This window comes from Strigops habroptila, chromosome 20 (genome assembly GCF_004027225.2).
Source record: "Strigops habroptila isolate Jane chromosome 20, bStrHab1.2.pri, whole genome shotgun sequence".
NCBI lineage: Eukaryota > Metazoa > Chordata > Aves > Psittaciformes > Psittacidae > Strigops > Strigops habroptila.
In genome coordinates, this window is record NC_044296.2 from 1,202,880 (window position 1) to 1,230,626 (window position 27,747).

At 46.6% G+C, this 27,747-nt stretch overlaps 2 protein-coding genes across 9 annotated transcripts; one reads left to right on the forward strand and one right to left on the reverse strand.

Annotated features, from left to right (window-relative positions):
• Window positions 1–955: 955 nt before the first annotated feature.
• On the reverse strand, window positions 956–16,293 carry LOC115618295 (scaffold attachment factor B1-like). Of its 7 annotated transcripts, none has more exons than XR_003994780.1 (21): window positions 15,774–16,293; window positions 14,927–15,014; window positions 13,217–13,281; window positions 12,850–13,128; window positions 11,660–11,722; window positions 10,884–10,911; window positions 9,435–9,933; window positions 8,951–9,000; window positions 8,257–8,357; window positions 7,662–7,811; window positions 7,461–7,561; window positions 6,867–7,012; window positions 6,194–6,282; window positions 5,513–5,649; window positions 4,649–4,942; window positions 4,024–4,161; window positions 3,278–3,317; window positions 2,665–2,777; window positions 1,861–1,967; window positions 1,442–1,627; window positions 956–1,347 (listed from the first exon to the last, which is right to left on the reverse strand). XR_003994780.1 is itself a non-coding variant. In XM_030509717.1 (21 exons), exons 1-21 carry the CDS (start codon window positions 16,290–16,292, stop codon window positions 1,221–1,223), a joined length of 3,201 nt encoding a protein of 1,066 aa, XP_030365577.1. In that variant the 5' UTR covers window position 16,293; the 3' UTR covers window positions 956–1,220. The 7 variants fall into 7 exon arrangements, 5 of the variants coding, with proteins under 5 accessions (XP_030365577.1, XP_030365581.1, XP_030365579.1 ...); XM_030509717.1 differs by having other exon boundaries at window positions 1,561–1,627; XM_030509721.1 differs by lacking the exon at window positions 15,774–16,293 and adding an exon at window positions 15,244–15,507 and having other exon boundaries at window positions 1,561–1,627.
• Window positions 16,159–27,704, forward strand: LOC115618296 (scaffold attachment factor B1-like). Of its 2 annotated transcripts, XM_030509722.1 has the most exons (21): window positions 16,159–16,495; window positions 17,572–17,659; window positions 17,865–17,929; window positions 18,017–18,223; window positions 18,614–18,676; window positions 19,219–19,246; window positions 20,156–20,654; window positions 21,087–21,136; window positions 22,651–22,751; window positions 23,346–23,495; window positions 23,591–23,667; window positions 23,782–23,921; window positions 24,269–24,360; window positions 24,732–24,838; window positions 24,968–25,261; window positions 25,512–25,649; window positions 26,105–26,147; window positions 26,546–26,667; window positions 26,779–26,891; window positions 27,002–27,053; window positions 27,340–27,704. In XM_030509722.1, exons 1-21 carry the CDS (start codon window positions 16,307–16,309, stop codon window positions 27,467–27,469), a joined length of 2,748 nt encoding a protein of 915 aa, XP_030365582.1. In that variant the 5' UTR covers window positions 16,159–16,306; the 3' UTR covers window positions 27,470–27,704. The 2 variants fall into 2 exon arrangements, with proteins under 2 accessions (XP_030365582.1, XP_030365583.1); XM_030509723.1 differs by lacking the exon at window positions 18,614–18,676 and having other exon boundaries at window positions 27,340–27,612.
• The last annotated feature ends 43 nt before the right edge of the window (window positions 27,705–27,747 follow it).

Here is a 27,747-nt window from a genome sequence, read left to right on the forward strand (position 1 = left end):
GTCCCTGTGAGGGGAGAGCAGAGGATGCTGCTCCTCCAGCACGGAGCGGGGCGCGGATCCAGCTGGATCACAGGTGGGGAAGGAGCAATGGGGTATCCCAGGCCCCCCTTCCCCATATCCCACAGCTACAAGTCCTCCAGCATCCCCACGGGGTGCCACAGCCCCTCATGGGCTTCCTTCGTGTCCCTCAGCATCCCTGCGGGGTCCCTTCAGCTCCCCATGGCCCTTCTCGGCCATGACCCCGCACGACCCCACGCCCCGCCCACAACCACACTGACCACGCCCACCTGTCAGCGCAGTGCCCTCTGGGTAATGTAGTCCCCGCCGCCTCTGCCGCCCCCTCCTGGTTCCGCGGGGCGGGAGCGCGGCCGCCACCGGTGCAGCGGGACGCGGGAGTGCGGGGCAGGGACACCTTCCGCTGGAGCAGGTTGCTCCAAGCCCCTGTGTCCAACCTGGCCTTGAACACTGCCAGGGATGGGGCAGCCACAGCTTCTCTGGGCACCCTGTGCCAGCGCCTCAGCACCCTCACAGGGAAGAGCTTCTGCCTCAGAGCTCATCTCAATCTCCCCTCTGGCAGGTTAAAGCCATTCCCCTTGGCCTGTCCCTACAGGCCCTTGTCCAAAGCCCCTCTCCAGGTTTCCTGTAGCCCCTTTAGGCACTGGAGCTGCTCTAAGGTCTCCCCTTCAGGAGCCTTCTCTTCTCCAGGCTGCCCCAGCCCAGCTCTCTCAGCCTGGCTCCAGAGCAGAGCTGCTCCAGCCCTCGCAGCAGCTCCGGGGCCTCCTCTGGACTCGCTCCAGCAGCTCCATGTCCCTCTTGGGGACACAGGACTGAAGGGGGGGGGGTGTCTCCCCAGAGCATTTCCCTCCCTTACTCCCCAAAACTGTTTCCAGGTGAAGCTGAGTGAACGGATCATCTCTTTCCTTTGCTGCCCTACAAGGACTCTAGAAACAAGAGAGGAGCAGCCGAAACCGAGTTTATTGTTATTGCAAAATGGAATGTTTCAACTACCAGAAACCTGAGGGGATGTTTGACCAAGAACACGTTTATTACAAAAAAAAGAGAGAATAAAACCAAACTGACGCAGAGTTGACATTTGGCTACGAGGCGGCAGCAGCCTCCTGCTGTCCTTCCAAAGTCAAGGGGCATAAAAGTCACCACTTGTTGTCATCTGGCATTAAAGAAAAATAGAGGTTGAGCTCTGTAGGGGGAGACGGGGGCTCTCAGTAGCGGCGGGTGAAGCGCGGCTCCGGGGGCCGGGGCGGTCGCTCCTGTCCTGCAAACACTCCCTGGATCCCGGTGCTGGGCAGCACTTGGCTCTGGTTCCCGAGCTGCGTGAAGCCTCCGCGCCTGCAAGCAAGAGCAAATCCCTCCCTGAGAAGAGCCCGGGAATGGGCAGAGGGCTCCGAGCAAAGAGGTGGCTTTGGGTGAGTTTGCTACTTGCCAATCCATAGTTAAGGAGAAGGCGCAAAGTGTTTGGCATGATTGAGACAGGGATTTCTTCTGTTAGACAGGGCAACTATTGGCACGACATGAGCAGCACACTCTGACAAAGCTCCTTACCCTGACAGCCCTCCTCGATTCACCACATGGCCTGGTCCTGACTGACCAGGCATGCTTCTATCACCACCTAATTTAAAATAAAATAAAAGGGAAGAAAAAGGGGGGGGGGAAAGGAAAAAAAAACAAAAAAAAAGAAAAAAAGAGACAGACTTTTGTGTTTTCCTAAGAAAAAGCCACCTCCTTTCCCAGAATTTCATTTGCTTTCTTGGCAATGCTGCTAAAGCTGCAGAGGAATTGGAACTGCTGCTGGAAGTGGAGCAGCAGGAAGAGGGGAAACCACACTGGAAGCAGCAAGTGTACCTTGCTCACGATCCCGTCCCATCACTCCTCCAGCCACACTGCCCTGCCATGAACGATCTCGGTGCCCCTCTAACCTTGGGCCATCCTCTCCCCAGCCAGGGCCAGCTCTTCAAAACATAAAAGAACATCTTCTAGTGGGTCCCTTCTCCGTTGAGCAGCACGGGGGGAAGCCAAACCCTGCACCCATCCGGAGCTACTCCATGGTTAACCAAGACCCAATGGTTGCAGTAACAACTGGGCAAAGAGAAGCTGCTGAACAGTGTCCTCCACACCACAAAGCTCCTCTTTGTCTGCTCCACAGGGACAGCGTTAGCAGCACAACGGATTGAAGGACTTAAACATGGAATAACTCATTGAGTGGCTGGTGGATTTAGGCCATTCCTGGTGGGTGGGTTGAGGGAGAACTGCACATGATGTATCTGGACTGTGCCCAGCTTGACTGGTTGCTTTAAAGAGAAACCACCAGACGGGGCTCAGTTCTCCACCCCCAACACTGTGGAGATTCTGACTCCAGTTTCTTTAAGCCCTGAGCCCTAACCCCAGCTGAGACTGTGGGAGGTGGAAGTGGAGCATCCAGGATGGGGCTGAACCTCAGCTGCAGAAGAGAAAGTTATTCATGAGAGACCCAGTCACGAGCTGAGCTAAACTGGGCAGTGCCTCTCTCCTCACTCCAACACTCTCCTGACACGTGGGAACGTGCTTCTATCTGGAGACAGGATTCACACTTGTCACCCTTCAAAGGTTCACCAAGAGCTTCAATGTGAAGAACCAAGGAATCAGTCCCCTGGTTCCACGGGCACTAACCGGGTCGGAGGGGGGATCCCTCTCCCTTCATTCATCCTCCGGTCGGAGCCGTAGCCACCCCAGCTATCCCGGGAATGCCGCTCAGGGCCTCCGTGCCGCTCCTCCGGGTAGTGCTGGAAGGCAAATGGCACGGAGTTATGTTCAGCATTGACACAGGTTTTCTTTCAAGAGAGCAAAACACCAGCTCCTCCCAGTTTGCCTTTCTATAAGGTGACAGCAAGAGCAGGAGCTGCCTCTGGTTTTACTCCTCCCATGGCTCGCTCTAGGTGTTTGCTTCCCAGCACCTTCCCAGTGGTGGGAGAAGGTTTTTTGTTGGGGAGGGTGGTTTTGTTTTCTAGGGCAGCTTTAAGGCTTCATTCTAACTCCAGATCTTTCATGTTTACATAGAATACCTGCTTACTTTCTGAAATGAAAGGTTTTGTGCACCACCGGGGAACTGGTTTTCACACAGTCACCTCCCTCATGCCATCAGGACACCAGTTATTTCCCAGATACACCCATCAGAGAAGGGACCCCTCTGATGGGTGAAGTAGGCAGCATGTGCACTGTGTTCTTTCCACTTCAGGGTTGGCTTATCTGGCTTTTAAGTGCAGTGGGTATTGGTATCACCCACCTGCCCATCGCGATCCGGTATTCCTCTCGAACCGTCTCTTCTGGAACAGAAAGAGAAGTTTTGGATGAATCCACACAGTACTCCTAATTCCAATGTCTGTATGAAATAGGGCAGGAAAGTTTCTCTTCATTAGGCTGTAAAGCTGAATGCCAACGTGTGGTTAGTGATAAGATATTCAAATGAGTTCGTGTTCCACAGTGCACAAAGAGCTCAAAGTGGCACCTATCACTGTAATACGGGCATGTGAAGCATCACTGAGGCATGGGCAGGCCCTTGATGCTACCAAGGGAGAAGACTGGGTGACCCTTCCACTATGAGAAACGAGCCTCAAGCAAAAGCAAAGCAGGACAGAAGTCTCAATAGGACAATGCAGAACTGTGGAACTAAACATCTGCACTAGCTGGGCTGCAATGATGAAAGCAGGGAAGGCTTTAAAGGAAACGGTTCAAGTTTAGCCTAATGAACAGGGATTTGTAAACCAGGTTTCCATCCATCTCCAGAGCAGCTCTGGGATCTCCCTTGGCATGATGGCAGACTATGTTAGGATTTGGCTTATAATCTTTATGTAGTCTCTTCCCAGCATGTCCAAACCCAATGGAAACACAGGACTGCAAGCACGGATGAAATTAAACACAAGAAATGACCACGGGTGGTTTTCTTTCGCTCTTCTCTTTTGGCACCCTGCTACAAAGAGACACCCGTTTCCATCAAGATATAGGGGGAAAAAAAGACATCTCCTTGCCAACCTGTCCAAACAATGATCCTGGTACCGGCCACGATCCCTGTGGTCAAAGTCGTGGAAGCGATCCTGGCGGCTGAATTCAGAATGGTACCGATCGTCCAGCGCCATCCGCTTCGCCTCGGACCAGTACGGGTCATCCCGCCTGCAAAGGAGGTCGGTCACCATCAGTAGTGATCCCAAACCCACCTTCCTTCCCTGATCCCTTGAGAGCAAACCTCATCCAATGCAATTATCCAAACCACTGGTTTGGATTTATAACTAAAAACTCCTGTGTGCTTCAGTTTCATTGCACTCCAGAGGAGGTGAGGTCTATAAAGCTTGATCTCAGCATGTGCTGATGCAAGAAGAGAATGAGTATCTGATCAAGCAACCCCGCTTCAGAACCAACAAGTGCTTCTGGTCACTCCTCTTTGGGATGTAGGAGTTTTAAACCTGCTGTAATAAAACACTGCTCACAGAGAAGAGGGTGAACATTTGGTCTCCCTCCAGCTCAAAGTGTTCAAAGCAACATGGAAATAGTCTTTCAGTTGTGAACTCCCACAACTGCTTCAGCAAGAGTACTCCCAATTTACAAAGCCTTTACAACGCTCTGTAACTGGAGTTTGGGATCCCATCATGGTTATCATTACCTGCCATCGGGATCATAAGGCCTCCGCATGGCAGATCTCCGCTCCTGTTCATAGCGGAGCTGCTCCTGCTGACGCCGCAGCTCTTCCCGCTCCCGCTGGATCCGCTCCTGCTCTCGCCTCCTCTCCTGCTCTATGTGCATTCTTTCCCTCTCCAACCTCTCCCTCTCCAGGCGCTCTCTGTCAAGCCGCTGCCTCTGGAATTCCAGCCGCTCCCGCTCCCTCTGCAGCCGCTGCCTCTCATCCCGCTCGTGAATAGCCTGAAGCCGCTGCTCCCGATCCCGCCGCTCTCGCTCTCTGAGGGAAAGAGAAACACTTTGGTGTCAATCCAGGAGCTTCAGCCTAAGCTTTATCTTCACGACTTCTTTGTTATGGTGGGGTTTCTTGTTTCTGTTCTTCCCACTACCTGCTTAAATGGGAATGATCTCATCTAAATCGCAGCTATTTAGTTTAGGGAGGGGGAAGGAAGAAAGATCCAGGTGAAAAGCAAGGATAAGCTTTCTGTGTGAGCTCTGAAAAAGCTTTCACAGAGCACAGCATGTCCTAAGACAGAAGTCTGACAAACAGAAAGCATTTACAAACTTTCACAGAAAAAAAATCCAGCATGGAAATGCAAATGGAGTGGACCTGGAAGCACCTACAAAGGTTACTGCTTGACAAGAGCCTCCTGAAAAGTGCAGGCTTAGAGAAGAGAGATTTTAGTGGTAAAAAGCTTCATCATTTGGCCTTATGTCTGTTCTATCAAGAGATTAGCACCAAATCCACGTGAGATCCTAATGCTGGAAGGCCCATGGCCTGTTCCAAACACAGAGGAGGGAAGGAAACCCAAATGCTGTCCAAAGGGGAGGGGAATGTGGGAGAACTCACCGGCGCCTTTCGGTCTCCCGGATCTCCCGCTCCCGCTGTCGCTGCCGTTCCCGCTCTCGCTGCTCTTTGATTTTATCAAAGGATAAAATATCTTGTTTTTCCTTGCTCTCAGATTTGCGATCCTGGCTCTTTGTACTCTGGGTTCAAGCAAAACAATGCAGGAGCTCAACACGGTGCATGTTTCAGCTGAAATCCCCAGGTAAAAGGCCTACCTTGTGCCAACCTGAGCAAAACAGACATTCCACCTTCCCAGAGATGTTGGAATTCCATGGGAAAGCCAGGCAGGGGAAAGCACCCTGCCTGTGGCTACAAGTTTCAAGGGTTTCTGTATATATAAATACTTGGGGCACATGATGTGACTTGTGCCGGTGGCAAACGATACGTGGCTTTAAAGGTCACCGGTCACCACACTCCGTGCTTGGGGAAACACATCATCTTAATGTCATTTTCACACTGCAACTCTGTGCCTTCGACTGGGACAGCAGTGACAAAAGCTATGAGGAAGGTGAAGCACCAGCATTTACCTCTGCAGCATCAAGAACACCCTAATGCTTTCTAAAAGTGAGAAAAGAACTGTTCCCAACAGGCAAAACCCCCTTCAACTACGGGCATTAAAAGCTGCTTGTCACTTATTTTGGCACAAAGGTTTATTTTGACATAAAGGTTTTCTTCTCTCCTTACCCTCTCTTTTGACGTGGAAGTTTTCACACTAATAACTGGTTCTCCCTTTGATTTATCCATCACCACCGTCCTCTCGGTTCCTCGACTCGCTAGAAAACAAAATCCATCCAGGAATAAATAATGTGCAAGACATTCAATAGTTCTTGGGAGATTTCAAACCATTGGGATACTAAAGCAGGAAAAAGTGATTTTATTGAGGTTTGTTGAAGTTTTACTGGATTTTTCCATTCTTATGGAAGAATCTATTGAGGATTTCAATAGCTTACCAAGCTTTGGCCAAGCTGTGGATGGGGCAGGGAAGCTCTCACAAAATTGCCACAGTTAAAGGCTCACAGAACCACAGTGTCAGGCCTAAACCCAGTGAGAGTTCCTAAAATTCACCATTTACCATTTTCTTGGAAGTCCAGGGATTGGGAAAACTTGGTTGCCTGAAAACAGGCATTCTAAGTCAGGAAAAAGGGGTTTCAATGGATCTTCTGGTGGTGTTTTTTGTTCACCAGCAAAACCTCAGTGTTACTAAGGACACTTTGGGGTCTCTTCCTGAGTTATGGTTCACATCTACTAAGAACACTGAGCTCTGAGAAGCTCAAGTCTTCTGCTGAGCCATGATTCTCTATGTTTTTAAAACCAGTCTCCTTGAAAGCATTTCTGAAATTCCATAGTCAGGAATTACCTGACTTGCTTGCCCTGGATCTATCAGAGGATCCAGCCTTTTGGTCATCTTTCTCTTTTCCTTCTTTTTCGTCTTTTCCATCTTTTTCTGCTTTCTTAGCCTCATCCTTTTTGTCAGGCTTCTCCTCCTTCTTAACACCAACAGACCTAGAGGGAAACTTTGCTTTAGTAGAGAACCTAACAAGAAGTGCTATATGGCCATTCTGACCAAGCCAACCATGTAACCCCCAACCAAAAAACCTCAACGCAATAAATACTCTCCAAAAACCCGCCCCCAAACCCTTCCATTTGCTGTGCTGAAGCCAACTTGTACTTCAGGGTTTATCTTGGAACAGGTTCACTAGGTATCTCTTGATACAACTGACAGGATTTGATACTAAACCCTGAAAAAGCTCCAGATGTCTGAACATAGAACAAATTAAGATGAACTCGCTGCTGTAGAACACCAATTTCATCTTTCCCAGCATCACTCCTACTTCAGATGCAGCGTGAAGCAACACACTGAGATTTATTAGTTACTGTTCACTTTGCTCACACGGCTGCAGTTCAAGTGAGTGGTCTTTAAACATCAAAAAAATACCCAAAACCACTTTACTTCTCAGACTTGGGCTCTGCAGGATGGTGCCTGTCTTTTTCCTTCCTTGTTTCCCCTTCCTTTTTGTCTGAAGGTTTTTTCCCAGCCGGTTCGTTTTTTGCCTGGAATTTGAAGCAGAAATATTTGTCTTGTAAGAGATTAAGCCCTGAAACTTGCCCCTGTTTGTTTTCACTGCAGTGTCATGGAATAGCCACCTCTTACCTTTTCCACTGAAATCATTTTGCCATGCAGCTCTGTCCTGTGGAGGTGATTAATGCATTTGGTGGCTTCCTCTGATGTTGACATGGTGACAAAGCCGTAGCAGCGGGAGCCGGGGCTGCGAGCGTTGGTCACCACTTTGGCACCAACCACCTTTGGGGGAAAAAAACATCATTCTGTGGTTGCAGATCTGTTGCCAGATAAATTCTCATCATCATTTCATAGAATCATGCAATGCTTTGGGTTGCAAAGGGCCTTAAAGCTCCTCCAGTTCCAACCCCCTGCCACGGGAACTGTTTCATTCCCTTCAAATGGAACAGGTTAAACCAGCATTAACTGGACACCAAAAGGTGTAATTAAGCTTCAGCACACTTGATGACAACCCACCAGTCTCTCCTGGCAAGAGACTCCCCATTTTTCCAGGTCTCTGCATAGAGATTCTCCAAAACCTGACTTTCAGACACAGAGTTTCAAAAGAACACAAGGAATTTCAGTGCTTACCCTCCCCAGTTATTCATGAGGAAAAAGAAGAGCTAAATTTAAGGTCATCCTTTGAAATAGCTACAAAGGTTTGTGAATGTACGGATCTGCCCCGTACCTTTCCATACTTGCTGAACAGATTCTTCAAGTCTGTAGCTCTAGTAGAGGATGAAAGGCCACTAACCCACAAGTTTCTGCCAGAACCACTGCCCCCACGGCCTAAGGTACAAAAAAGCCAAACAGAAAACACCATGAAGCACAAGAACACAACAGGGAAAAGGTAATGACCTGAAAAAAAACCCCACTTTTTTTTCCTTCATAGAATCATAGAATGGTTTGGGTTGGAAAGGACCTTAAGATCAGCCAGTTCCAACCTCCTGCCATAGGCAGGGATGCCTCACACTAGACCATATTGCTCAAGGCTCTGTCCAACCTGCCCTTGAACACTGCCAGGGATGAAGCATTTACCACTTCTCTGGGCAACCTCTGGCAGAGCCTCACCTCCCTCACAGGGAAGAACTTCTTCCTTATATCTATCCTGAACTTCCCCTGTTTCAGTTTGAACCCATCGCCCCTTGTCCTGTCGCTACAGTCCCTGACGAAGAATCCCTCTCCGGCACTCATATATATCTTCAAGTGCCATTTTATTTCTACCTTTCCCAATCAATCTTAACATCAATACACACATTGCAGCCTGCAAAAATGAACTTCCAAACTCCAAACTTGGTTAGATTTGAGCTTAGAACATTTTTTTCCCCCTCGAGTAATTTGTGTATTTAATAAAACAAAGCAAACCCCCCCCAAAAACCTACCCTTCTCATCCTTTGAGATCATCTTTGTATCTCTGTCCTCCTCACCGGGGCTAAAGACAAAACACCACGTTATTCAAATACCCATATGCACAAAGACCATTAATTCTAGATTGTGCACTAAAAATTGGATACCTACCAGTAAATTAGCTCTGAAATAAACACTATCTGTGCAAATTTATGGAAGATTGACAGGAAATATGGGATTCATATCCTCAACCGGACAATTCTGGTTTGCAGTTGACAGAAATAAAGAGTAATTTAAGAAAACAACCTCTGAAGGTTGAGGAAGGAAAAGAAATCAAACCCTCTTTGCGTTTAAAAACCAACAACATAAAAAATCTGCCCACGGAGAAATAAAACAGACTCTTTAGGAATAGGCTACAATTTCATCAGTCTCGGTGGCCAATTGAAGGAAACAGCTTTATGCGCGTCACGTACCGAGCCATGACAAAAAGATCTGGTCTAGAACGGAGAAAAAACAAACCTCTTTTTCTGATCACCGCCCTCACTGGCTGAGGACTCTTTAGTAGCAGGGGGTTCCTCTGAATTAGCTTTGTCTTCTGCTTTCTTGGCATCTTCTTTGCTATCTTTGGCTTCGGGACCTGCGCCTTTGGCCGCCGGTTCCCCACTAGAGGCTTCCAGGCCTGGGGAGCGTTTGCTACTCTGATCGCTCAGGCTCTCTACTACTAAAGAGTCAGAGTCCGGCTTCGCTTCCTCTATTGTCTGTTCACTTGTCTCCCCTTTTGCTACAACTAAACGCTTTGCTTCCTTCCTTGCCATAGCTTGGGCCGCTTTGCTGTCCAAATCTAAAGCATCTTCCTCCACCTGAGCGCCACCAAGAGCGTCCTCTTCCTCTGCCAGCCTCTTGCCTGGCACCACGTTACTGGCTTCCTGTGCATGCGGCCGCTCCGCTTCGGAAGTTTCTTCGTTAAGTAGCTCAGATTTACAAGTTTCCCCCAAAATGTCGAGTATTTTCTCATTTTCTACGGATTTAACAGGAATAGAATGGCACAAGATTTAATCACCAGGGAAATACAGCAATCACAAACGTGGAACTGGCATGGCATGGCTGCCACACTAACACCAAGAGAACTTCTAAGCTACACAGAGATTGGAAAACCCTAGTGTACACAGTGTTACAAGCTACCCTAGCTGCTGTCTGACACGCTACCCAATCAGCCCTACAGTGTTAACAGGGAAGAAAAATGCCCCCAACAGATTTAACAACAACCTTCTGGCTCATCCTTGATATTCTTCATGCAATCGTTCAGCTCTGTTTCTTCTCTAGTTAGCTTCCAGAGTCCCAGATGTTTAACTGAACGTATCAAGGCATCGAGAGTTCAATTCCCATATTTCTGTGAAGTTCTTTTAGCAGACAGTCCAACATGAGAACTGGGCATCTTCTGACGGTGCACGAGTGTGTTTGCAGTCCAGAAAGCGACTCGGATCCGTAGGAAATTCCTGTGATGACAGAGTGTTCCTTCTTCTGAAGTCCAGTCACTCATTAATTGCAGTTCTGTACCAAAGCTTTGCATTACCTACGCTCCTGTCTTGATATTCACAGCACTAGAGCACAGTGTGATATCACAAGATCTGTTTGCAGAACCTTTACATCTTTAAGGCTCATTCCTTAACTCCACTCCAGGTACCAGCTCTCTGGAACCTCTGCATCATGTTAAAGACATGTTTGCCCAAGGTGGTTATACACAGATCTGGTGATATGACTGGGTTTCCAATCTCCATGACCCTGCATGTCCTGGACTGTCCACCATAACAATGTACACTACAGTAATGCATTAAAATAACCAGGGACACAAAAAGAATTCAATGAAGAATGAAACTGTTGCAATGCCCCCAGGACCTTTTTTTTTTTGGCTTTTAAACAGAAAACCCCAAGAAACTACCAAAAAAACCCCACCCCAAAAAACAGTACCTGGCTCCAAAGGTAATTCTTCAAGTTCCTGCAGTGAAAAAGAGTAAAAAAGGGAGAACTGTCACTACTTTGTAAGAAGGCAACATGTTGTTCTGAACGACACCTCCCAATCCCCTCAAGAGAGGAGAGAATTTAGGGGAAGAGTTACTATAATTCAGCCTATTTCGGCTTGGAAAACACTGAATTTTAACTGATTTTCTCCCAAGAAGGTTTAACATTACTTTTTAATGTCTTAAAGTTTTACAAAACATGTAAAAACTTTCACTATTGAACACATGCTGCACGTTCCCATGGGGAAGAGACCAACAACTGTCAGCAGCACGGAGCAAAGCTCATCTCTGTGTTGCCCTTCCCTTGAGTCTATAGTAAGAAGTCCGCTCTCTGAAAACAGCACCCACAAAAACACCAGCTCCACCTGGAGCTATAATTCCTTAACCCACCATGAGTGAGCTGGAAACCAATCCAGTGTTTCAGGAACAGTCTGGTTTCAGCTTTCATGGGGTATGTACACTTGTGATGGAAGTTAAATAGAGTGTTAAGGCACTGAGGTGGTTTATACAACAGGTAAAAAGAATCCAATCTACTTCCCAATCTCAGTATGGAATATACATCACATAGGTATGACCTGACAGATATGCTCCCACTGTGTACTGCCTGCACATGCACTGTTTCAGCAAGTTTTAATAATATATTTAATAGCTATAATAATATATTTAATATATAAGGCATATGTTAGGCCTTTTTCGTTTGTAAAGAAAAATTGGGTTGTCATTTACCTTTATTACGGTTAAACCAGCTGAAGCAGCATCTGAACTGGTTCCAACATCTTCAGCCTCTGCCTATGAAAGGAAACAGAAGATAGTTCGTTATCTATTTAAAAAAAAAATAGTATTGTGAATGAAACCTGAACGAGAAAGCAAAGATTTGATTTTCACTGGCAAGTGACATCAAGCAAATATATTGTGTCCAAAACAACCAGGAAGGGTAAAAACCGACCCTCAGGCCTCTTCCCAATCCCCAGCGACTGCATAAGCTTTCTCATTACCTCTCACATGATGGGCAGCTCACCAAAATCTTTTAAGGATGGGCATTCCAACAGCAAACTCTTGTCTTTATCTCTTATTTAGAGCAACAATATAGAGCCAAAAAGTCTACGGGACCTGGTAACTGTTTAGTGGTAAAAGATGGCAGGAGCTGACCTGGACTTGGTAGTTCAGTCACTGAAAAGAAATACTTTCTGGGTATTTCTAGTTGCTTGTGTGGGGCAGGAGCTGCTTGAGGATAGGATTAAGCTTATTTCTGCAACGTTCAGATTTGGGGAGGGAACCACCCACATTAGGATCTTGGAGTCCAGACCAATGACACAATGTGCACACACAAGCAAGAGCCACACTTCCCGATGAGATGGGGCAGAAATAACCTTCTTCAAATGCTTTGAGGTACATTTCAGAAGATAAACACTTGACTTTAAGGGGTGGGGGGGAAATTATCTTCTAGCCCAGACGGACAATGTCATATAAGCAGTGCAACAGGCAGATGAACATAGAAAGCCAACATAAAAATACTTTCAAGAAGTGAGTAACTGCGAGACCCTCTCTTAAGAGAAAGATAATCTGGAATATAGTTCCCAGAATGTTGCTGCTCAGCTGAGATGAAGTAAAGCTGCAGCATTTGCAGGCCTCACATGTCCTCCTAAGTGAAGATATAAAGAGGGGAATGTGAACAGAAGGTGAAGCAGAGAGTTCAAAGCATGATTCACATGAACGCTGTCTGGCTTGCCAGTCACTCGTAGCCCCGTGTCTACAAGCATTTGAAAGTCTATTTCCACAGATATGTAAAAGCAAAAGCAACGCCCATGAGACCTGGTAGAACCCCAAACTGTTGCAAATACTCTTTAGCTACTGGTTTGCTACTGAAAAATAAAGGGAAAAAAGAATCTGATTCCACACACAGAAGAGATGCATACCATCGCTACTGGTATTTCTCTTGATTCTTCTTTAATGTCTGAAAATTGTGGGGATGCCTCCAAGTTACCTAGAGCATATTCTGCAGGCTGATCTGGAAGTTCTTTCACTTCTGCATCAGCATTTTCTTTACTATCAGACAGTGAGTCAAGAATATTATCAGCACTGTAATCCTCTCCGCAATCTACCGCATTGCCATTATCTATTTCAGCTTCATCTAACACACTAATATCCATCATGTCAATATCCTGCAAGTTATCCAAACTTGCTTCAATATCCTCCTGTGGAAAGAAAAAAAGTATATATAATAGTCATGGTAACTTGGGAGCAACACTATCACTACTTCCCATCAAACCCAGCCTCACATACCTGTCCATCTCCCGAGTCCTCTTCCAGGCCATTATCTTCTACTCCCTCGTCATCTGGTCTACGTCCTAACAACATTATGGTCATTAGAATGAGAAACAGATCACAACATGTCCCCTTCAAGCTTCGTTTTGCCATCAGATTCACATGCCATTCAGGTTAGTTATCTGCTTTTTCCTGATTTGCCACAACCGAGTGTCCATCCCAGCTCAGTGACTGACAAAGAGCTACAGCCCAAGGTCTGCCACAAGTTCAAGCACCGCTGCGCTCCCCAGCTGAGACTATTGCAGTAATTATTAGCTCAACCTTTCCTTTCTTTACAGGCATTTATTGGAAAGAAGAGAAAAGCAACCAAACACACCCCCCCCATCTGTAAGCATTTTTGCAGTGTTCCCTTCACCAGCTGCACGTCTAATGTCAGATCTGATGTTACTGCCAACAGGACGCTGGCTTCAGTGCCCAACAAGAACTCTTCAAGCTCAGAGCTTGTGTCAGCTTTTAGGAATGTGATTTTTCATCACCAAACTACAAGCACATTACAAGAAAAAAGGGAAAGGGGTTCTAGAGCTGAGAGGAACATCTTGGCTATCTCCATCCAGACACTAAACATCCCATGACATCTGTGAGGAGGCTTGAAAACGAATGTGGCTCCCAAAGACCTCTCTGCTTTTACCCACGTGTGACTTTTCCCAGTTAAGGTTTCACATTTGAGCTCGCAAGCAAACGTGAGATCATCCCAATGACAAGAATCTGGGTCAAACAAATTAGTCAGCAAAACACCAGAGCTTCAGCTCACGGATTTACATATTAAAGAAGTCAAAAGTAACGATTCAAATCCTTCACCTCAACTGGTCAATCTGCTCAGCCCTGATAGAAACCTTTCACCGTTCTTTCATTACAAAATAAGCTCAAACTATGCTCATTTTAGAAAAACAACTTTTAAAATAAGGATTAAGTCAGACTATGTCTCACCATGAGACAAAATCTGCAAGTAGAAAGCCTTAAAACAGATCCAATTTCTGAAATTGATTAAAAACTGGCCTTCTGGGGAGAAAAATGAGGCTATTTGCTATGAAGAATAAGCAGAACACACCACAGAGGTTATTATGAATTTGCTAGAAACTCTGCATTTCTACCCCCAAAAAACCCCTTTATATTTACCAAAAGTAAAGGTAGTCATGCAAAAAAAATAAAGATTCATATATTTTAAAAGAGCTGACACTGCTTCAAGTATTATTTAGTAATTCCTGCTATAAATTTTAGGGAACTCCGAGGACAAACCAACAGATCCTTCTAGTGGCCCAATTCCTGCCTTATTAAATCACATGAAGTTCTGTCAATAAAGGACCAGTTTAACCCCATAGCACTCATCCCTAGAAACCTAAGCACAATGGGGGGGGAGACTATCAGCAATGTATGGTATTAAAGGAGCAGAAGATTGAACTGTGCTTACTAACCAGTTTTTACCCAATTCTGGCTCTCGCAAGTAATCATAGAACGGTTTGGGTTAGAAAGGACCTTAAATGCAATGTTAGGTATAGCTTTGAGACTGCAAAGCAGCCAGCACCAGTGCCAAAATTAAACCAAGCCCTTTTCCAAAGGGAAAAAGCAGACTTCAGAACAAAAGCCCAGCAAAGTTCCATTCCATGCGTAAAAGTTCCTAGGAAAACTCAAGGGGCACGGGATAGAAGATCCTCTCTAACTGCCTTATACCTTTGCTGCTTCTTTTTGGAGTTTTCTTCATGACATTTTCTGAAACCACTGGAATTTCATCAGGATTCCCCCCTTCCTCCTCAATAGCCTATGAAGTGGAAAAGATAAAATCAAACATCAAGACAGACATACAAATCCCATTTGTGCATTTCTGTCGAGTTGAAGAGCAGAAACCCCCCAAACTAACAATCTAGTGCTTCCAGTTAGCCAAGGAGCAACTTGGATACACAACCCAAAGCCCACCAGTGCAAAGCAATGAGCACAGAGGAAACCGTGAAGGTGTTGGTGGAAAGTTTCTGGAGAGCAGCATGACCTAGAGGCAGAAAAAGTCCATCCCACAGGTTTACAACAGCGCAACCCGCGGCGTTGCGACAGCGTGAGAACCTCGGCTCTGGGAGACACAAGCGCCAGTTCAACGGAGGTGACCTGCACGCTGCTAACGTGCCAAACGCTCTGAGGAGAGGACAAGGGACGAGCTGGAAAGAATCAGCACGGAGCAGGAAGCCTGGGAGGCAGTGACCAGGACTGTAAATCCATGCTCAGCGCCAGGCAGGAGGGAAGAACACCAGGAAGGAGGTGAGGGGCTCGCTGCATGGACAGGAACGACACCCCCCCCCAAGATAGACACATAAACTCCCCCCGCAGACACCGCACCGCTACCTCAGGACACCCGCCATCCCGGGGGCAAACCCGGGACGTCCAAGCCCCGCTCGTCACGGACCGGGGGGGGGCTTCACTGACCCTCCCCGTCCCCGCTGCCCCCCTCAGCCCGGTCCCCCCCTCTCCACAGACGTTTGGCGCCATTTTCCTCAGAGCACCGGGCGGGCCCCCGCAGCCCCCCGCTCACCCTCCGCAGCCGCTCCATGAGGACGCTCTTGTTGCCGCCGCTGTCCAAACTGCGCCGCTTGAGCTCGGCGCGCAGGTCGATCACCCGCAGCTCGCTCAGCCGCCGGCGGGTTTCAGGCTCCGAACCGGAGAGCCCAGCCGCACACAGAGAGGCGGGTTCTCCCGGCCCGGCCGCTAGCTGACTGTCCGCCATGGGGCCGTTTTTTCGGCTCGCACCGCCCGTGAACACAACGGAGGAGCCGCCGCGGCGGCACAAAATGGCGGCAAAAGCGGCAGGCGCTGAGGTAAAAGACGGAGGGGAGGGAGGAGCGGCGGCGCGCATGCGCGCTCCACCCCGCGACCGCCTCCCCGCGGGAGCGCGCAACCGCGCTCTGCCCCGCCCCGCCGCGCCTGCGCAGTGCGCGCCCGCTCCCCCGCCGCGCGTCGGCCTGCCCACCATCTTGCGCCGCGATCGCAAGGTGAGGCGCTCGGTTGTGCCGCGTTCCCCGAGCCGCGCGTTCGGGCTCCCGGTGGAAATCATCGAAGGGCGCCTTGATGGCGGAGAGTCAGTCAGCGGCCGGGCTGGGGGACTTCACATCCCTCGGTACGGCCGCGGCTCTGGGCTCCGAAGCCGAAACGCGGCGACTGAGCGAGCTGCGGGTCATCGACCTGCGCGCCGAGCTCAAGCGCCGTAACTTGGACAGCGGCGGCAACAAGAGCGTCCTCATGGAGCGGCTGAGGAAGGTGAGGCGCGATCGCGGCGGGGGAAGGGGGCGGTGGAGGAGGAAGGGGGGGGGAAGGATGAGGTGTCATCCGGGTCCTTTGTCCCCGGCCTGAGGGACTGGGCGCATGCGCGCGCGGGGGCCCTGAGGGAGCGCGAGCCGCTGTCCCCCCCCGCCGCCCGCCCGTCCCCTCGGTTCCTGTGTCCAAACCTCGCTTAAATCCATCTCTGCCGCCGCTCCGGGATGTACTCTCACATGTTTCTTTAGTCCAGAGCAGCGGGAGTCGGTCCTGGTCGTTTTATGGGTTCTAATAGTCCCGCAGGTTGAGAAGGAAACTGTGTGTGGGGTGCGCCCGAGTTCTTGCGGCGGTCCCTCCCCGTTTTACACGCTTTTAAGCTTATCTAGTGAATAAGGAGCGTTGTTGACAGAGGAGGGGAACTTTGCTCCTCAGCCGGAGCTTGATGTGGGGTTGTGTGGTGAGCACTTTGCTATGGAGTGTTTCCAACGGCTGCCTGGCGGGATGACCTGGGAGAGGGGGAGACACTAAGGTTTCTGAGTGAAAATCCCCCCCCGAAGGGGTTTAACTTGTGTAGGCAGGTAGGTACCACATGGGTGTGGATGGGGAGGGAGAATTGGAAGGGTAAAAGTGAGAGAAAACTCGTGGATTGTGGTAAAGACAGATGAATAATGTTAAAAAGTGGAAGACAAACTCAGGAGGGAAAAAAAAACCCACCCAAGGAAAGCAAGTGATGTCAAAGGAAACAATTGCTGGCTGTCAGAGCGGTGCTGAATCTCCAAGCCGTGGCAGCCCCACCAGTTCTGTTGCTGAGCATGAGATCCTACGGTCTGGAATATCCCTGGGGTCAGTCGGAGCCACTGTCCCGGCTGTGTCCCCTCCCAGCTTGTCACACCCCCCAGCCTGCTCGCTGGCGGGGCAGAGGGAGAAGCAGGGAGAGGCCTTGACACTGTGTGAGTGCTAATGAAACCCCCCGGTGTGATCAGCACTGTTCTCAGCACAGATCCCAAACATCACCCCGTACCAGTACAAATGTACACCACCAAACAGTACACTGGATGTCATGCTGCTGTCTCCCACAGGCCATCGAGGAGGAAGGAGGAGATCCTGATGAAATTCCCGTGGCCTCCGAGCTGACCAACAAGAGAATGCCAAAAAGAGCTAGTAAAGGTATGCCAGATACAGTCCCTCTGCTTCCATGTAGCTTGAACTCAGAGTCTGGTGGTGATTCCTTCTGTTTCAGTACTGGGATTCTGAATCGGGGTTTTACTCATTACTGGTCGAAACAAATTCAGTGTTCAATATGTAATTCAGTGAAGAGTAGAGATGTTGTGACATTTAGTGCTGTATTTCACTTCAGTGATACTATTTTTAGGAAGAAAACCAGAAGAAGAAGGTGTTGAAGACAATGGACTAGAAGAAAACTCTAGAGATGGGCAGGCAAGTGAAATCATGTTCCTAAGACTATACATCATTGAACATTTATCATTTGTACTAAATACACATCCACCCTTTTCCTTTCTGTAGGAGGATATTGAAGCCAGTCTGGATACCTTGCAAGACATTGACATGATGGATATCAGTGTGTTAGATGAAGCTGAAATAGATAACGGCAGTGCTGTGGACTGTGGGGAAGACTATAGTCCTGATAATATCCTTGATTCTCTGTCAGATAATAAAGACAATGTCGAAGCAGAAATGAAAGAACTTCCAGATCAGCTAACGGAAAATGAGGTGAGATCTTTGTAACTTTTCAGAAGGGATTTAAGAAGTATATTAAATGAGTTATTTCAGTGTAATACAACATGGGACAATGGAAAAACATGTTCTGTGCAGTAACCACAGCAATGTGAAAAAATTTCTTCTCTAAACGAGAGTAACTTTGATATAGACAATGTCATGTTGAAATGAAAAGGAAAGATAACTCGGGAAAGAGATTTAATCATCAAGAATACTTAGGTTGCTCCTCATTCTTGGGTCACAGTCTGAAGGAGCAATTGGGATCAGTCAAATCCTGGTAAATATTTCTTCTGTGATTGCTGGGGAGAATTGCATGCAGTACTTCAGCAGAAGGGAATGTTACTTTTTGTAAGAAATGCTGTAATTCCTCTTTTACTCTTTTAGGAAGATTATGATGAAATTGAAAACAATTTAGATGCCTCTTCTTCTGATTTAATAGAAATGAAGGTAAATTGAAAATGTAGCTGGGTTTCAGATTGTTCTTGTCACTATTCAGTTTAAGAAAACATGACCGTAACATGAAATGGGAACAGAATCCAAGACACACGTGGTCTTGATGAGGATGCAGTGTGTCAGATGAGAACCCCCTGGGTCTGATCCCCAGTTTCAGTCAGCTAGCAAGACCTCTTCCACTTTGTGGCAAATAAAAGTGATCTTGTGGTACTGATTTCTTTCTGCTGCTGATTATATCAAGTAGCAGCTGGGTTTGGTTTTTGCTCTGCAGTTGATGTGGTACATGAAAGCACTTTGTCTCTTTAACGTTCTAAGTTAGATTGGAGAATGCAGTTGTGGCTGATGTTTTCATTTGGCTTTAATGTGCCAGAAAAACTACCTAAGAAAATAGTTCCAGTGGATGGTGACAAGTGCTAAATGTAGTAGGTGAATTTGTGTAGTTTTCAGTCTTGGGATAGGGTGGGAGGGTGTCATCCGTCTGTGTTACCAAATACATTGCCTAAAACCCTCATTCTGTGTTTTCTTTTCCCAAACAGAAAATGGAGAAGCTACACTTGGAGCCAGGTACTGTTAAAGAAAAACATATTCCTGTCTTTTCAACTAATACTTTTTAAACCATTAACTATTAAAACCCCAGGCAAGCAAACATAAGTTGCATTATTTTTATGATGGACAATCCAGATCATGCAGGGTCATAGAGATTGGAAACCCAATCATATCCCCAGATCTGTGAAGTGATGCTTGTCATCTTTGAAATATTCCCAGTGAAATGAAATGGTTTAAAAACCTGTTAAGCTACATAAATGGATTTAGAGAAGTTAATCACAGCTTAAAAGCTAAAGATTCTACTTGTAAACAGATCTTGTGATATTGCACACACCTAAAACTCTGTTACTAAGTAGAGAGGCAGTGAAAGCAGTAAAAAGATATTGTAGGGCATTAAAATGTAAAGTTTAGTTACTGGATACAGAAGAAAGAAGAGAGTTTCTTCATGGAAATTTCATACAGATACTTTTCAATTTCTGGACTGCAAACACACTCATGCACCATCAGAAGATGCCCAGTTCTCATGTTGGACTGTCTGCTAAAAGAATTTCACAGAAATTTAAAAATTGAACCCTCACTGCCTTGATACGTTCAGTTAAACATCTGGGACTCTGGAAGCTAACTAGAGAAGAAACAGAGCTGAACGATTGCATGAAGAATATCAAGGATGAGCCAGAAGGTTGTTGTTAAATCTGTTGGGGGCATTTTTCTTCCCTGTTAACACTGTAGGGCTGATTGGGTAGCGTGTCAGACAGCAGCTAGGGTAGCTTGTAACACTGTGTACACTAGGGTTTTCCAATCTCTGTGTAGCTTAGAAGTTCTCTTGGTGTTAGTGTGGCAGCCATGCCATGCCAGTTCCACGTTTGTGATTGCTGTATTTCCCTGGTGATTAAATCTTGTGCCATTCTATTCCTGTTAAATCCGTAGAAAATGAGAAAATACTCGACATTTTGGGGGAAACTTGTAAATCTGAGCTACTTAACGAAGAAACTTCCGAAGCGGAGCGGCCGCATGCACAGGAAGCCAGTAACGTGGTGCCAGGCAAGAGGCTGGCAGAGGAAGAGGACGCTCTTGGTGGCGCTCAGGTGGAGGAAGATGCTTTAGATTTGGACAGCAAAGCGGCCCAAGCTATGGCAAGGAAGGAAGCAAAGCGTTTAGTTGTAGCAAAAGGGGAGACAAGTGAACAGACAATAGAGGAAGCGAAGCCGGACTCTGACTCTTTAGTAGTAGAGAGCCTGAGCGATCAGAGTAGCAAACGCTCCCCAGGCCTGGAAGCCTCTAGTGGGGAACCGGCGGCCAAAGGCGCAGGTCCCGAAGCCAAAGATAGCAAAGAAGATGCCAAGAAAGCAGAAGACAAAGCTAATTCAGAGGAACCCCCTGCTACTAAAGAGTCCTCAGCCAGTGAGGGCGGTGATCAGAAAAAGAGGTTTGTTTTTTCTCCGTTCTAGACCAGATCTTTTTGTCATGGCTCGGTACGTGACGCGCATAAAGCTGTTTCCTTCAATTGGCCACCGAGACTGATGAAATTGTAGCCTATTCCTAAAGAGTCTGTTTTATTTCTCCGTGGGCAGATTTTTTATGTTGTTGGTTTTTAAACGCAAAGAGGGTTTGATTTCTTTTCCTTCCTCAACCTTCAGAGGTTGTTTTCTTAAATTACTCTTATTCGTAAACGTCTCTATAAGTCTGTTTAAGAATCTGACGTCCTTATTTCCTGTCAGATTTCTTAAATCAAGTATGCAAAGGTGTGTTTTCGTTTGCAACATATTTTCTGGTAGGTATTTAATTTTAGCATTTTTGTCATAAGTTCTAGTGACTCTCTTTTCTTTCGGACTGAAATAACGTGGTGTTTTGTCTTTAGCCCCGGTGAGGAGGACAGAGATACAAAGATGATCCCAAAGGATGAGAAAGGTAGGTTTCTTTTAAGAAAAAAACTTAAATGCTTGCTTGGAGAATCTGGCTTTGTATTGGATGGGGTAGTTCAGTGGAAAAGCACACTGCAGTTGTTAAATACTGTAAAAGATTCACTTCTTTCTGTTTGTTTTTAAAATCTCTTTATGCAAAAAAACCCCCAGTTTTCGTTTCATGCATTTTCTAAGGGTATCTGTTGCAGCCTTTTGTGACTTGGTCTTCAAAGGTAGCTGGTAACACATTATGTCCTGCATGGCACTGAAGATTCTTGCCAGCAGTGGTTAGTGAGTCAGGTGCCTTCCTCAGTTGTGTTTGCTTTACAGTTGGGATTCTTCAGAACTTCTTCTGTTTTGCTGAAGTCAGTTGGAATCTTGTCTTCATGTATTTAAATACCACAGAAACTTCGAGCTTAATATTGTCTTCAGATTAGATTGAGGCTGTTACATCTTTGTCCACACTGATCCTGTTCATGGTGCAAATACGCATCATAAGCAAGATGAAAATGTCTTGATCAGCACTGTCTGCTGCTCCTTCTTTTCATCATACTTCTTCCTTTTCATACATCACCTCTGCAGCTCACTCCACCTCTCTCTTCCCTCCTTCCTGACCAGGGCAACTGACTGCCAGCATTCTCCTTACATGCTGCAGGCTGGTAGTTCAGCACTTGAGGTGTAGAACTTCCTGCAATTCCTATCATAGGCAAGAAAGTCTATCCACTGAACAGGAGGAATTTGGTTTTAATTGAGATTTACAGCACAGACTGAACTCATTGTCAGCTGCCTCTTCTAAGATCCAGGGTTATACCTGTCTGTGTAAGCTACTTCACTTCACAGTCAGCTCCATTGGGGTCTGTTTCTCTCTTCCTGACAGTCTGGAATCTTTTGTTCTCTTGTTTCAGAACATTTAAAAGCTTTGTACATGGTGTCTTTTGCCCAACGACTTCAGTGTATTTTCTGTGGACTGGGAAAACTCTCCTTGAAGTCCGCATTCCAAACAGCCTTCAGGAATTTGGGTGTCTGATGTCCTTGCCCCTGCGGACCTTCTTCCAAAGGATCTTTCTAGTTTAGATCCCAGATTTGTTTCGTGTTCTGTAGCTCTCGCACAGTTGGAGGAAGCTGGGTCTTCTCTAACCCCTGTAACTAAAGTCACACAGAGGCTCCTACCCCAACTGTGGCCAGAAATACGAGAGGAAACTTCCTTGCTTTGTGGTGGATGTCTTCCCGTGGTTAGTCTGCATCCCATCAGCATTCCTTTTGGAGTCAAGACAAGGAGGGCAAGCCGTAACATCCTGCTGCATGCATCAAAGCTTGTAGTTCAGCTTCAAGTTTTTGCACTTTCAATACTTCTTGCCTTCAGGAACGTGAATCCTGAGGGGAGAATGTTCTGCGTTGCATTTCCTTTGCTCTCTGATATAAAAATACTAAAGGCTTGTGGAACTGCTCCTTTCTAAATCCGAAGGAGTTGTTGGAATAACAAGGTTTTGGAGGTTTGGGTTGATCTCTTTTCCTCTTCAGGTCGCACTGCCAGTGGTTCTGGTAGAAACTTCTGGGTGAGTGGCCTGGCTTCCACTACCAGAGCTACAGATCTGAAGAATCTGTTTAGCAGATATGGGAAGGTAAGGGTTTCTTTTCACTTAAAACTGTCTTAATAACACTTCTTAGCTCCTGACACTGAAAATACCAGTGAAAGGAATGAAATGATCAAAAATACTGTGGGGTAGCAAGGAAAAAATGGCCAAAGTACATGTTGAATGCCCACTTCTTCCTGCTCTCACTTGCTTCCAAGCAAAGAAAATTCACTTTATAGTCCTTGGTTTGTGGGGAGGCTCCTGCAGTTGTTATTAATGATAAAGCAACTGGCAAGTTAAATCTCCCTGTCAGATGGGAGATGGAAAGAGTTAGTTTAATTGAAAATTAATGCCAGAGACTTAAATAGGGATTTTTATCAAAACTTTGAAGCCTATTTAAAGATTCCTGACAGTAGATTGGAGTAAAAGAAACCAGTTTGTGCAACAACCTGCTACTGAACGTTGAAATACTGAAAATACTCCAGGACTTAAATGTGACTTTTACAAATAGGTACAAAAATGGATGAAGTGTGGCACAGCTTTGAGTCTGCCTGAAAGCCATAGGACTAGTAAAACCTTTGTAATGTTCCTTGTGACAACACTTGTGCCAGGGAGTGTAAATCCCTCTTTTCTTTTGGCAAGGTGGTTGGTGCCAAAGTGGTGACCAATGCTCGCAGCCCTGGTGCTCGCTGCTACGGCTTTGTCACCATGTCAACAGCTGAGGAAGCCACCAAGTGCATCACTCACCTCCACAAAACAGAGTTACATGGGAAGATAATCTCTGTAGAAAAAGTGAGTACTGATCCTCAAAGATATCCCACTGCCACCGCATTGTACAAATGATCGAGGCCACATTCTCAGCTGATGATGTGCAAAATACATTTCAGGCCAAAAGTGAACCCGCTGGGAAGAAGCCAAGTGATAAAAAAGAGAATGAAGCAAAGAAAGAAACAGCCACTGAGAGGTACTGTTCTGGAAATCCCCTGCCCAAAGGTGTTTGCTGCTTTGTTTTGGTGTTGCTAGCATTCTCCTTTCATTTCTTCCTATTAGTCTAATCTATATCAGCATCTCTCTATAGACCTGGCAGCGTTAAAAAGGATGAGAAATCTGACCAAAAAGATGATCCTAAAAAGACAGAAGACAAAGATGAAAAGGAAAAAAAAGAGAAAGAGGAACTGAAGTCAGGCTCATCAGATCAACCTAAAACTATTAAGTCAGGTAATTTGGCTGTTCTGTTTTTCATAGAGTAGAAGATAACGGTGAAGAATGACTAATTCATTGTCGGTGGTTCTTTCCTAAGAACTGCCAATGGTCTGGAATTAGTTCTGGTTCCTAATGGGAAATCCAGAAGATAAAAAGAGGTGGAGGGGAGGGAGTTTGACATTGTGTTGTGCTCAACAGAAGCACTTGAATAGGTGTAGTGGAGAATGGTTTTTGAAGAGAGGGTTAAATGCCTGTCTTGACATTTTAGAGAGCACAATGTCTGGCATAGCAATGAGTAGGGTTAGTTACGTAGTTTCATTGTTCTTTTCCATGTCTTTCCCCTCAACCTCTGATGGATTTAGGAAGTAAAGGAACAGAGAGAACAGTAGTAATGGATAAATCCAAAGGAGAACCTGTTATTAGTGTGAAAACATCAACTACATCAAAAGACCGAGTAAGTCATGTTTCTGCATGGGAAAGATTGTCAGTCTCCCTTAGAAACGAGCACTGAATCCTGCCAAGTGACATGGAACCTGCACTGGTCTTCCTGCTTTGTCCAATTGGAGTTACTAGAATGTGGCTTTAGATGGTAATTAGTAAAATACCTTTTGCAGAACTGGTACCATTCAGTACTGGAACCCCCCCAAACACATGTGGGCAGTAGCACTGTTACAGTGTGTCTGTGACACTAAAAGAACAGCCTGTTTGAAAAGTGAGGGGACCGGGATCTGGATGAGTGGAAATGGAGCTCAGAGTATTGCTTGGGATAGTTGTCCTTTTGTAAATGTACTCCATTGAGTTTCTCTATTTCAATATCAAATCCAGAGCATCAAGAGCCAGGATCGCAAATCAGAGAGCAGGGAGAGACAAGGGATTGTGCCATTCGACAAAATCAAAGCCCAGAGGAAGATGAGGGAGGCTGAGCAGCGCCGGTAAGAGAGCAGGGAAATGCCTTGGCTGCTTCCTTCCCTGTTTTTTACCTTTTCTCTTCTTTTTCCATTCTATCTTTGCTTTCTTTGTGGAAGTATCAGATCTGTGACCTTCTGTGTGTGTTCAAACAGCACCCGGGAGCGCCGGGAGAGGCAGCAGCACCTGCAGACTATCCGGGAACGAGAGGAAAGGGAAAGACTGGAGATTGCTCGGGAGAGGCTGGAAATTGAACGGCAGCGTCTCGAACGGGAACGGATGGAAAGAGAAAGACTGGAAAGGGAACGAATGCACATAGAGCATGAGAGGAGGAGGGAACAGGATCGCATCCAGCGGGAAAGAGAAGAGCTGCGGCGCCAGCACGAGCAGCTGCGCTACGAGCAGGAGCGTCGCTCTGCCATGAGGAGACCGTATGACATCGATGGCAGGTAAAGCCAGCAAGAGGAATGGTGGGAGTGCAAAATGCTGCCAGGTTCTGGCTCATCAGCCTGTGCTATAAAAAGTTCTCCATGTGCTCTCAGCTCCCATCCGTCAGCAGCTGGTGACTGGCATGGACATGAGCATGTTTAATAGCCCCAGTCAGACTCTCCACCCAAACTCCCTTCTTCTGGCTTGGAATGGGGGAAACAGTATCCAAAGTGATTACCTTGACTAAAATGAGCACGTTCCTTCTCTCAGGAGAGATGATCCGTACTGGCCAGAGGCAAAACGAATGGCAATGAATGACAGGTACCACTCAGACTTCAGCCGCCAGGATCGCTTCCACGACTTCGACCACAGGGATCGCGGCCGGTACCAAGACCATTCAATAGACAGGTTGGTGTCTGCCCTCCACGGTGTTCCCTGAAAGACAAAAATGGATTTAATGGCACATTTTCCTGCCTTTACTGTGCATTTGGGTTGCAATTCAGTTTGGAAGTGTGGCTTAGTGACTGCAGACTTCTTTTCTTACATACCCGTGAAGAGCTCTGTGCTGTGCCATGAGTTAAGCCTTCTGGCAGGCTGGCTCCGAGTGTTCTGCTTGCAGAAAATCCTAAAGGATATTGCAGGCACGCAGCATCTTCCTGAGAATATTCTGGTTTATACCTTGGGTTCTTCAGGAATCCAAAACATGACATGGTCTCCATAAGATCCAGCTCTTTGTGCCTTTTGTGGATGATGTTGGCATTCCATGGAAGCATGATCTTTCAGCTGTGCTGTTACACAGATGGATTTTTAGAGGCTGCTGGATGGTTTACTACCACAATCTGATTGTAATTGTCTGTTTGTAGGAGAGATGGATCCAGGACAATGATGGGAGATCGGGATGGACAAGTGAGTTGCTTTATAAAGCTACAGAAACATCTTGACTTCTTACAACCTGGGTTTCTGTAGTGGGTGTCAGACTAAATGCCAGTAGTTAAGAATGAAATACCTTCCCGACAACCAGATTGTCTTGTTTTCTTTAATAAGATGAAATTTAGTTCAAAGACTAAACTATGGAGGTGCTCAAACAGTGGAAGAACTTGCATGGGGAAGCTGTGAAGATACTCAAAACCTGATAGGAGACTGTTCTGGACAGCCTGCCCTGGCTGATCCTGCTGGGAGCGGGGAGGTTGGGCTAGATGATCCCCATCCTAAATGATTCTGGGATGGAGTAATGACAGCAGAGCAACTTAAAACAACTAAAGAGTCTGGTTTGGGCAGCCCTGTAAGTGATCTTTGTCTTTCAGCACTATCCAGATGAGCGCCACGGAGGACCAGACCGTCACTCACGAGATTCCCGGGAAAGCTGGGGTAGTTACGGATCCGACAGAAGGATGAGTGAAAGCAGAGGGATACCTCCCCAGTCACGGTCAGTGCACTCAACTGAAGATCTGTTGGGATTTTGCTGCTTTCCTCTTAAAAGCAAACCATTGTGTGTGCTCTGGCTCATGTGAGAAGGATGAATTCCACTCTCCCGCAGGGATGGACGGGACTGGGGAGATCACGGCCGCAAGTTTGAAGGACATCAAGATCGTTCATGGCAGAGCAGTGTGGATGGAGGGATGATGGGGCGGGATCATGAGCGATGGCAAGGTGAGCTGCAGTTGTGCTGTGTAAAGCAGGAAAGACAGGGACTACTATCCATAGGAATGAGGGAAAACTTAACTGCTGTGGAGCTAAAGGAAGCATTTGAACTTTTTCAGGTGGAGGTAGAGGCAGACCTGGCCACGTGATCCATCGTGGAGGCATGTCAGGGTAAGAACTTCAGAAAGAACAAAGGGTTTTCTTTTGAAGGGGCATCTCTTCTACTTCAATTGGCCAAAGAAACATTTGATACGAGCATCAGTTACCTGATTTAATGTCAAGGCCTGATGAAATGCTCCCATGATTGCTGAAGAGTGCAAAAATCACACCAAGAGCTGTAAGAGAACAGCCTTTCTCTCAACCTGCTATCAATTCCATCAAGCCATAACAACAGCCATTCCATCCCCATCCTACCAAGAGTCCCAGCAGCAATTAACGTGTCTGAATCCCTTTCTAGGCGTGGAGGTTTCATGCAAGGTGGCAACCAAAGTCAGATGATGCACGGAGGAGGAATGCAGGGGGAAGGCTTTGCTGGCCAGGAGAGAGCAAACAGACCCAACGACCCTCGTTTCAACCGTCGCTACTGAATGTCTTTAGTTTTTAATGCAAGGTGGCAACTGAAATGAGTCTGTTCCCCAGGGTTACCATTCATTGTAACTTGTGGGCTACTCTTAAGTGTCATTTTTTTTAAGCTGCTACCATTTTATTTCACACGACCCAATGTGAACTCGTTTGTTTTGTAATGTGTTGTTCATATCCCATTTAAAATGTTTGTTAATGAAGCATTCCATTTTCCATAAATAAAAGCCAGTTTACAGTTAATTGCTTTGTTTCAGCAGCCCCTGGAAACCTGAACTTAGTCGTG

What these genes read in the sequence shown, in the direction of transcription:
- LOC115618295 (XM_030509717.1), bottom strand. Translation starts at nt 16,292, where the DNA reads ATGATTTCCACCGGGAGCCCGAACGCGCGGCTCGGGGAACGCGGCACA. An exon ending in GCAGAGCCCAAGTCTGAGAA is followed by an intron (nt 7,013 to 7,460) that starts GTAAAGTGGTTT and finishes GTTTCCCTCTAG; the next exon opens with GTCTGTTGGTGTTAAGAAGG. An exon ending in GGGATCCCCCCTCCGACCCG is followed by an intron (nt 1,968 to 2,664) that starts GTTAGTGCCCGT and finishes TATGTTTTGAAG; the next exon opens with AGCTGGCCCTGGCTGGGGAG.
- LOC115618296 (XM_030509722.1), top strand. Translation starts at nt 16,307, where the DNA reads ATGGCGGAGAGTCAGTCAGCGGCCGGGCTGGGGGACTTCACATCCCTC. An exon ending in AGGGAGGCTGAGCAGCGCCG is followed by an intron (nt 24,839 to 24,967) that starts GTAAGAGAGCAG and finishes GTGTTCAAACAG; the next exon opens with CACCCGGGAGCGCCGGGAGA. An exon ending in CCGTATGACATCGATGGCAG is followed by an intron (nt 25,262 to 25,511) that starts GTAAAGCCAGCA and finishes TCCTTCTCTCAG; the next exon opens with GAGAGATGATCCGTACTGGC.